At 48.2% G+C, this 10,792-nt stretch overlaps 1 protein-coding gene across 1 annotated transcript in view; it reads right to left on the bottom strand.

The window, feature by feature from the left end:
• The window catches only part of IL17RC (interleukin 17 receptor C), a 68,866-nt gene extending 58,456 nt beyond the window's left edge, over positions 1-10,410 (bottom strand). The window contains exon 1 of the mRNA XM_083155917.1: positions 9,801-10,410. Within this exon, the coding sequence (XP_083012043.1) occupies positions 9,801-9,923 (123 nt within the window). The 5' untranslated portion in view covers positions 9,924-10,410. The remainder of the gene's footprint in view (positions 1-9,800) is intronic.
• Positions 10,411-10,792: the final 382 nt, after the last annotated feature.

Here is a 10,792-nt window from a genome sequence, read left to right on the forward strand (position 1 = left end):
GCCGCCCCTCGCGGGCTCGCTGCGCTCGCCACGCTTCGGGTTCGCGTCAATCGTGGGGGTGGCGGCCACAATGGGGGGCCATTATTTTTTACACGCATGACGGGGCAATCCCCAATGAGAAATGGCCCATATTGGCCCTTTTACCATTTTTTACTATGTTAAATGGACTCAGTTTCAATGTTAAAAAAATTTAACATTGAAGGCTATGGACACGATGTACCCGATTTCTCCATAGGCTTCAATGTTAAATTATTTTAACATTGAAGCCTATGGAGAAATCGGGTACATCGCGTCGGTCGCGTCGTGTGCGTTTTGGTATGCACCCGACGCGACCGACACGATTTTTTCCGACACGACCACCACGATAGAAATCGTGGTGGCCGTGCTAGGAAACAAGTACCAAAAAATCCTTAGGGGGCCATAAGTAAAAATTTCTCTTACAAATGGTCCTGCTGCAGCCGACCCACGCTCCGGCGGCTGCTGCTGAATAGGACTGACAGTCTCCGGCTGCTGTTGATTAAGAGGAATCTCGTGAGAACTACCGACCTCTTGCGAGAATTCCCCTGTACTTGACTCACGGCAAAGCCACCGGACGGGTGGGAGGGCCACTCAGAATGGCTACGGGGGCCGCATACGGCCCCCGGGCCTGAGGTTCCCCACCCATGCTCTAGAAGGTGCAACATAAATAAGACGTAGAATGTTATTGTTGTTATGGGCAACATCTCATCTTCATTAGGACTCCCACCTGAGTAAATTTACCTCATTGAGTACTGTTTGGACCTATTCTGGTCCGTATTTCAGTAGGATGTCTGCGGCGGGCAATCTGTTTGATATATGGCCCATAACAGCTAGGTCGCTCAGAAATGCATTGTCGCAATAGTTGCTACTTCAGAAAGTTGAACAATTACAGGCCGCTATTGTCTCATAACCCTTTGTCCTGCACGTGGCTGGTGTTCTGCTTCACCTCCCGCTGAGGACGGTTCCCCGTGTTGTTACATTCACAGCCAGACAAACGTGTTCACACTGCTATCAACGTACCAGTTGTCTACAGCTGTTACTGGCTCAGCCATATTGGGCCTTATTCATATTTGTAAGCAAGATAGTTTGTGCCTAGAACGCACCATGATTGCCCAAGTGGTGCAGTCACAAAGCACTTCTGGGACAGAACACATTGATTACATTTTATTTGAGTGAAATGTATCCTTGATGATATTTACATACCTCACAACTTTCCCGATTACAGGGGGATAGTCCTGCTAATTGGAGACTGTCCTTCTGTCCCCCCTTTGGGTGGCAGTGTACTGCGCGGGGGGGAGCAGTTAGGGGTGATTGCCGCTGCTCAGACTCGCTGAGAAGCTGGAGTTCACTTAATAGATGCCGTGCAGCGTTTGACTTGCTGGCTGCCTTGCTAAGTGAGGCAGGGGACGGGGCTGTCGCCGGGAGCAAAAGGGGGCAGGGCGGAGCCATGGGAGTGCTGACTTGTTTGGGGGTATGGCGAGAGTGATCGCGGCATTTTAACCACGCCATGTAATGCCGGTATTTCAGGCACTGCATTGCGAGGCGGGGCTAAAATGATGCGATTCGCCTTATTTGACCTACTGACCCCCCTCCACCACGAGGGGCGGTTCATGGGAGAGAGACGGCTCTGCGGGAGGGTTGCCCCCCTTTCCGGGTCGGGAGGGGGACCTGATTTCTTGGGACCCTCCCGGCCATTCGAAGAGGGTAGGCAACCCTGGTTTGGCCACATCCAAGCGCTAGGGTGAGTTCAGGCGCTTGGGTGTTCGGCTGTTCAATTGCTGTAGGGTGCGTTCAAATGCTCAGGTATTCGGGCGACTGGGCGCTTTCGGGCATGTTCGGATGCCCAGCTGTTCGGGTGATTTAGTATCCGGGCACTTGGTTATTTGGGCACTCGAGTGTTTCGGCTTCCATGCGATTGGCGGGGGGAGCAGTGGCTTCGGGAAGGGTGGCTTGTGGGCGATGTGTGTGGGAGAACGACAACGGCACACACCTACATGTCAGTGTCATGTGCCGGCAGCGCAGCCCAGCCCGGATACCACCGAAGTAGAGATGTGCGGCGGCCACTTTTTCGGGTTTTGGATCTGGATCTCCCTTCGTGTTTTGGATCTGGATTGGTTTTGGCAAAACCACCCTTGTGGGTTTTGGTTTTGGATCTGGATTTTTATGAAAAAAATGCTAAAAATGGCTAAAATAACAGAATTTGGGCCTGTTTTTGCCCCTTGAGTATTATTAGCCTCAATAACATTAGTTTCCACTCATTTCTAGTCAATTTTGATCACTTCACAGCTTACAAAATTGTTTTCATTTACTGTAGGTTGGCCAAAAGGGTATACCGAGGTAGCTGGATGACTAAGCTAAGCGACAGCAGTGGGCATCACATACATGTGGACCTTACACTTCCAACCTGGCAGAGCGGCACTGCAGGGGCAGACAGGGTGGCAGTTTAATAAACTATCCCAAAAAAAGAGAAATGCTCCAAAGAGCAAAAAATACAAAGAGGTATCGGCCTTGTCATGACTGGTGGTAGCAGCTTCAGCACTTCTATCAGGTTGCTGATCTCCCACTATTTCTTCCTCCATCATCCTCCAAAAATGTGTTTTTATTTTATTTATTAATTTTATTTAGTTTTCTTACTTTACACTGGACACAGCCTGTCACACTGGACACAGCCCCTTGGACACTGGACACTGCCCCTGGACACAGCCCCTGGACACAGCCCGTCACCCTGGACACAGCCCCTGGACAATGGACACAGCCTCTGGACACAGCTCCTGTACACTGGACACAGCCGTCACACTGGACACAGCCCCTGGACAATGGACACAGCCTCTGGACACAGCTCCTGTACACTGGACACAGCCGTCACACTGGACACTGCCCCTGGACACAGCCCCTGGACACTGGACACAGCTCCTGTACACAGCTCCTGGACACAACCCCTGTACACAGCCCCTGTACACTGGACACAGCCCCTGTCACACTGGACACAGGCCCTGTCACAGTGGACACAACCCCTGTTCACAGCCCCTGTACACTGGACACAGCCCCTGTCACACTGGACACAACCCCTGTACACAGCCCCTGTACACTGCCCCTGGACACAGCTCCTGTACACAGCTCCTGTACACTGGACACAACCCCTGTACACTGGACACAGCCCCTGTACACTGGACACAGCCCCTGTACACTGGACACAACCCCTGTACACTGGACACAGCCCCTGTACACTGGACACAGCCCCTGTACACTGGACACAACCCATAGCTGCCTACCCTCCTGCATTCTGCAGGAGACTCCCTCAAATAGCAGCAATCTCCCTCTCTCCCTCATTAGTCTAGCAATCTCCCTCATTTCACCTAGCCCACATTACACTGTTACATTTTTTGGGGAAAAAAAGAATGAGACACAGATACATTACATTGTATCATCAGCACTATTTCCCAGCACTTTACCAAGTACAGTATCTCTTACTAACTGCTTTGGAGCTCATCTACATTTGGATACAAATCATTTTAAAATATTCCTCTCAGATGTAGCAGTACACAACCACGCTTCTAGGTGCCACATTTACAATCTGTTTTCACAATTTCTCCATATATGGAACTAGACACGCCCTTTTATTGGAGCGCATGACACGCCCCCTCAATCGGGTGCTGTGCAAAATTCTACTACCAACTATAATCTCCCTCAAACTGTTTTTCAAAAGTAGGCAAGTATGACACAACCCCTGTACACTGGACACAGACCCTGTCACACTGTACACAGGCCCTGTCACACTGGACACAAGCCCTGTCACACTGAACACAGCCCCTGTATAGCCCCTTGTACACTGGCCACTGCAGCCCCTGTACACTGGACTTGTGTACAGCAGCCCCTGCAGACCCCAATCGAGTGAGCAGCAGCAAAATAATATATTATTATTATAGCACAGCACACAGCACAGAGCACAACCACCCTCTTCCCTCTCCTATGCTGGAGTAAAGATGGCGCGGCGCGCGTGCGTCTTATATAGAATCCAGATCTCGCGAGAATCCGACAGCGCGATGATGACGTTTTGCCTTGTTTCCGGTCCGGAATTTAGGCGGGAACTCCTGAGCCGGTTCGGAACCAGACTCGGATCGCGATATTCGGATCTGTCGGATCCCGGAGATCCGGACCCGCTCATCTCTACACCGAAGGGTTCCAAATTTTTCTGAAATCTTGAGATAAATTTTTGTCAAAGTCTTCTCTTTGTACGAAGTCTCCTGTCCAGGACTGACGGTGATTTCAAGGGTAATCTTAAAATAAATCTTAGTAATTTGAATGAGTGCAGGGTGTGCGGTGCGGGCCCGCCCGGACCTAGGGGCACAGCACCCAGCTCGTATCAATACACCCATAACTAATTATCTCTTTAGCTGTCTGTTAATAATACCCAGTATCTTACCATCTAGCTCAGGCATGTCCAAACTATGGCCCTCCAGCTGTTGTGAAACTACAAGTCCCGTCATGCCTTGCAACAGTTTGCTATTAAGGAATGCTAACACTATGGCAAGGCATGCTGGGATGTGTAGTTTCACAACAGCTGGAGGGCCACTGTTTGGACATGCTTGATCTAGCTTGTTCCCAACTGTAAGCACCACAGGATGTTCTGTCCCTATATCAAAACCTTTTAGTCAATGGTTTATATTACCCGTTTTGTAATTATCGTCAGCAAGGTTTCCTGTTTTTTAAATGTATTTGTATTGATTGTATGACTGTATAGTATTTAGTTACTACAATGTGCATGCATATTTACTATTTCTGTTACAAGGACATTTGTATGATAGAATTGTTGACCTTTATAATAATGATAGAACACAATGCTTAGAACCCGCAATGTTTCCAGGTACTATTACTATTCATAAAACACATTATTATTGTATGATAATCACTAGGGAAAGTCAGGTCACATCTCTGTGTTGTTTGGACAGCCAGCCAGTGACAGCTCCGTGTGTTTATCCTAATACATTTAGGAACCTTATCACATTAATGTCGGCAGATTGTAGTAAAGCAAAGACTCAACATCAACACATTTAATTAAAAGCAATATTTACTGAGCGGCGCAGGGCAGATAAGACAGGACATTGCATCGGAGGCTGAATTTAGGAAATAAGTCACCTCCGTTGTGCAAGAGGCTGTAATAAATCTGACAGTGGGGTTTATTCTGGTTCACTCGCAAAGGCACAATCGCTCTCTAATAAACAAATCCATATGCACTGCAGGGGGGGCAGAGAGAGTTAGATTTGGGTGGGGTTTGTACTTCAAACTTTGAAGTACAAACCCCACCCAACAAACTGATATCTATATTGCAGTGTAAAAATAAAGCAGCCAGTATTTACCCTGCACAGAAACAATAAAACACCCAAATCTAACTCTCTCTGCACATGTTACACCTGCCCCACCTGCAGTGCAGCATGGTTTTGTCCATTAGAGAGTGATTGTGCCTTTGCGAGTGAACCAGAATAACCCCCAGTGTCCAATCCAAGGGGATTAGCCCACATTGCCAAGCACACATTGGGCCTAATTCAGACCACATCAGGCCCTGTTTCCGATGTGCACGTGTGATCGCCTTAGGCGAGTATCACGCATGCCAAAGCGTTCACACTTGGAAGGGGAGGGAAGGGGGCGGGGGGGGGGCGGTTGAGGTAAGGGTAGCCCAGAGTTTTATGGGCATCCCCCTGAAAACGCTGGGCGTTCCCCTGGGAATGCAGGCGGGTCGATGCCTGCCGTCACATGACCTCAGGGCCACCCCCCTTTTCGGCTATCTCCCTCAAAAATAAAAGTCAGTCTCAAAAAGAGCTTTTCGACCTTTTTTACCTTGCGGCACACTAAATAAGATTTTAAAACTGCCAAGGTGCACCATGAGATCCCCGCAGGGCAAAACACATTGGCCCCCACAGGAAAATAACAAACCTATTGGCCCCCATATGAAAAACAATCACACTGGTCCCCACAGGTAACAAAAATAAAATACATGGGCCCTTTACGTGAACAGAAGATCTGGGGGCACACTGGAGAACAGCTCAAGGCACAGGAGTGTGTCACGGCGCAGTGGTTGAAAAACACTGCTCTAGACCATCGCCGATTATCAAATGATTTTTCACTTGTGCGGCCGCATGCAAAGGGGATGTGTAAGTGTGATAAACAACCAACCAATCAGCTCCTTCCTGACATTTTTCAAACACAGTCTGTGACAGCTGATAACAGAGAACGTAGGTGGACAACAGACATTATATACAACAATATTTCAAGTTCCGCCTTGTCCACTAAAGGTTGTACTAAGACATTCAGAGAGATACAGTGGATGAAGGTAAAGTGCCAGCCAATCAGCTCCTAGCTGCCATGTTACAGGCTGCTACTGAAAATTACAGTTAGGAGCTCATTGGCACACTTTTGGCCCTTATTCTGGTTCACTCGCAAAGGCATATTCCTTCTCAAATGGACAAAACCATGTGCACTGCAGGCTGGGCAGATGTTACATGTGCAGAGAGAACTATATTTGGGTGGCGTTTTACTTCAAAGAAATCTATATTGCAGTGTAAAAATAATGCAGCCAGTATTTACCCTGCACAGAAACAAAATAACTCACCCAAATCTAACTCTCTCTGCACTTGTTACATCTACGACACCTGCAGAGCAGCATGGTTTAATCCCACTCGCAGAATATTAATTTCAACCTATCGTGGATTGCTATTATTTCTCTATGGATGATTCAGCGGTGAAGTCACAACGGAAGATGAAACTAAGATGCTCCAAAAAGCAGCAAGGTGGAATAACATGCACTGATGTCCTTGTGATGCAGGTCCTGACGCGTTTCGTTGTTAACCCCTTACAGCTTTGCCAAGTATGCCAAATGCACAGGTATAGGGGAGTCCTTGACAGAACCTTGAGTAATATGCGGCTGTGCGCATTGCCGGTAATGACGGTATGAACCGATCAGTGATCATTTTGCTTCTGCACATGAGCGTAAATCCTCAACTGACATATGTAGTGATCATTCTAGCACATGTCTGGTCTGCATATCAGTGCTGAAATGCAGACCACACTGTGCTAGAAGCTCCACAGCAAAGAGCAAAACTCTATCATGCGTGTACTCACAAAGTAGCAGTTGTTATTGAGACACATGGGATCAGCAATGTCTGGCAAAGGTGCTGGGAGTTCTGGGCGGTTTCAATATACAATATACAGCAGATGCCAGCACTGTACTATAGCATAATATAAACTAGTATTGTGTAAGAAATGCAGAACAATGCCAGGTGTACAGCGTTTACTACACAATGAGCAGGTACTGTATTTACTGACAGTCACATAACAACATTTTTTCAATTCCACGCTCAGTTCAGTTCGTCTCCATGTTCCCGTTGCACCTGACAACCAATACCTAGGACGTCGCCATGGGCCAATCCAGTAACTGCAATGGCGATAAGGCAAACATACTTTTTATATCGCCTTTATAGGTCTAAAGTCCCTTCTCGCACAACAGAGGTATAATAATCAGTACATGTTCATTTATACCGTGTTCTCACTGCCAGTGAGAAATACACGGCTTTTCCACCGCATTAAAATGCCAGGGACTGACCCCCGTTCTCACTGCAAGGCAAATTCCCGGGTGAAGAATTTCTACCCGGTAATTTACCTTTTAACACAGGTTTTTATACAGTGAGAACGGGTCAACCCGTGTCTGCATACCCGGATCTCAAACACGGGTAAAAAGAAGGGTTTTACCCGTGTATGAGATCCGGGTATGTGACCCGTTCACACTGCAAAAAAAACCTGTGTTAAAAGGCAAATTTCTGGGACGACATGCTAGACCCGGGAATTTGCCTGCAGTGAGAACGGGGTATTATTGGTATCTCCCTGTGATCCAGAATGCTTACAACAAATTCATTTTACAAGGCAGCGCACTGTAGTAGATATACAACCACTGGTTAGAGGCCAATATACAAAACATAGACAAAGACATCAAGTGACAGCAAAATTGTGTTGCTAGAATTAAGCAACCACGTTCCGCAATTATACAGCTGTTGGGCTATAACTAATTGCCCTTGTGGTTTTTATTATGTTACGCGCAGCCACAGGAATGTTCCCTGGGCTTCTGTGCAGTGACACTGGGCTTATTAACTACGCCAGAGACAATTCTCAATATACGTTTGTATACTGAATATAGGACCAGAACCGTAACTAGACTTTTTTGGGGCCACTTCCTCCTCCTTCATTTTTACACTCGGGACTTAATGACCCTGCTATGATATTCCCCTCCAATCCCTTGCAGCCACACACTGCATAGATCTGCGTAGCTGCAATGTTGATCAATGCTTCAAATAGTTAGAATTTGCTTTCTATGCAGGGTCTGACTTCTATGCGGCAGGCAATGGGTTCGAATCCTGGGTATGTCAGCATCTTGAAATGTAATAAAGGACAGTGTGACTGAATAAAAAAGAGCTCTCAAGTTAAGGTCATGAAGATTACACAGGTATTATTGATGAAAGGAATGGGGAAGGAGGCGGGCAGTCAGGATATGTTGGGATTCATTAATTGCCGATTGGCGCCAACAGCACCCCTACCATGCAGTTCTGTGTGCTGCAGGGCACACTCCGCACCGCCCTAGTACAACTTTTTTAGTACTGTATGTCGGGTCCAATTCTCACTATTCTCTATGGGAATTTACTGAACAAAAATATTTCGCACATTCCATCGTTGGCAGCACTGTCCCATCTAGAAGGGACTGTCCCACCATCACATTCTTGGCGGTATGCCCATTCAATATTTTTTAGTGCCGAGCACAAAAACCACCTGGGTTGTTAGTTGTGACAGACCAGCCACGATGCCACCGTGCCCCCAGTTGGCACGACCACACCACTGGGTCCCAATCCCAAATGCAGCAATGCTGGGAGGTGTGATAATGGACGCACAGAAGAAGTGGGTTCTAGCCAGGTCACATGATCACACTTTGCTGGTGGTTATAATGACCTATGTCCACCAACCGCAGCGGTGACTCATGGTGAAGGATAGGCAAAGTCCATATAAGCTGGAACAGTGTGGAGTGCTGCTGAGCAGTTATTCAGAAACAGCTAGAATTCATTAATGAAGTATACTCCATATGCTGTGCCAATGAGATGTGCTGTCGACCGTTCGCTAGGTCAACACATGTCGGCATAAATGGTCAACAGGGTCAACTGGTCGATATGTGAATGGTGGATACCTGGAAATGTCGGGTGACTCAATGAAAAGATTGACATGGAAATCGTCGACACAAAAACAGGTTGACACAATGTGGGGTGTGGATGTCATTCAGTGGATATAAATCTTGCTAATATCCATCTCTTGGATTTCCTACATACCTACAGGTGTTTTTCCCATAACTCGGACAGAATATCCCATTGGTGCATTTATACGTTGCCGACATGTGTCGGCGGTGCACTGTTTAGCACAAACAGTAACTCACTAGGTGCACAGATACACATCACCGTGCAGTGATGCCTGAGGAATGTAGAGGATTTACTACAATCACTGTTCCTCTTACATGTGACACCTGCACAATGCTAGACAACTTCATATTATATGTCCCCACTCTGTCCCCCATATAACCCCATACACAGGAACCAGTATCTGAGCACCACAATGTGCATGCATTGTGCCTATCTCCATGCATAGCACTGTTCTCCCAGTCCTATGGGGGCTGTTTAGTGCCCCCTCCCCCCCCCCCATTAATCCCATGACCCCCTCCCCCCATCCCATGACCCCATGCATATAACCTCACTCACCCCTGTACAGGTGACTTGCTCCACATCACTAGGGAGGGTTTCCAGTGTGATGCTGCCCTGGGTACCAGTGCCATGCTGCAGGATGAGTGCCAGAAGCAGGGGGCAGAATGCCAGTGGTGCCATTGTCCAGCAGGTGCAGTTACCAGGCAGGAGATATAGAATCCTTATTCCGGGGGTGGCAGGGTAATTATAGCAGCCTGCAATGTATACCAGCTGCCAGGCTGGAGGGGCACTGCCAGCAGGGTAAGAATGAATGCCACAACTGAGAAATAAAATATAATGAATGAAGAGAGAACCCTGCAAAGTATCCAGTGAGGGGGCCCTAATTTAGGGGAGCCCCCCTGCCTTCCCCCCTGTGTGTCTGCAGGGGGCTGAGCCGGTCACAAGTCCAAGGAGCAAGTGTGCCTCTAGCCGGCGTCCCGGAGCCCCAGGTGGGTCATGGTGAAGGGAAGAATAGCTGCTACAGATGCTCCTGTGCGATGTCCCTGCAGCCTGGAGCTGCTGCCCGGGCTCCCTCTGCGGCAGAGCGGCCCCTGGTCACCGGGAAGAAAACTGGAATAAGCACAGCCAGGTCCGAAGGCAAAGTCTCAGTCACTGTGGTTGCAGCAATTCCCTGGTGTGTGAGCCAAGTACTCACCCCACCTCCTCCTCAGTGCTCCACTCCCTGCTGCTGGCTATAGGGACACCTCCATCTGTTACACTGTGTAACACCCTGCTGCTGGCTATAGGTACACCTCCATCTGCTACACTGTGTAACACCCTGCTGCTGCTGGCTATAGGGACACCTCCATCTGTTACACTGTGTAACACCCTGCTGCTGCTGGCTATAGGTACACCTCCATCTGCTACACTGTGTAACACCCTGCTGCTGGCTATAGGGACACCTCCATCTCTTACACTGTGTAACACCCTGCTGCTGGCTATAGGTACACCTCCATCTGCTACACTGTGTAACACCCTGCTGCTGGCTATAGGTACACCTCCATCTGCTA

The sequence above is a fragment of the Crinia signifera genome, chromosome 8 (genome assembly GCF_055691185.1).
Source record: "Crinia signifera chromosome 8, ASM5569118v1, whole genome shotgun sequence".
NCBI classification, from domain to species: domain Eukaryota; kingdom Metazoa; phylum Chordata; class Amphibia; order Anura; family Myobatrachidae; genus Crinia; species Crinia signifera.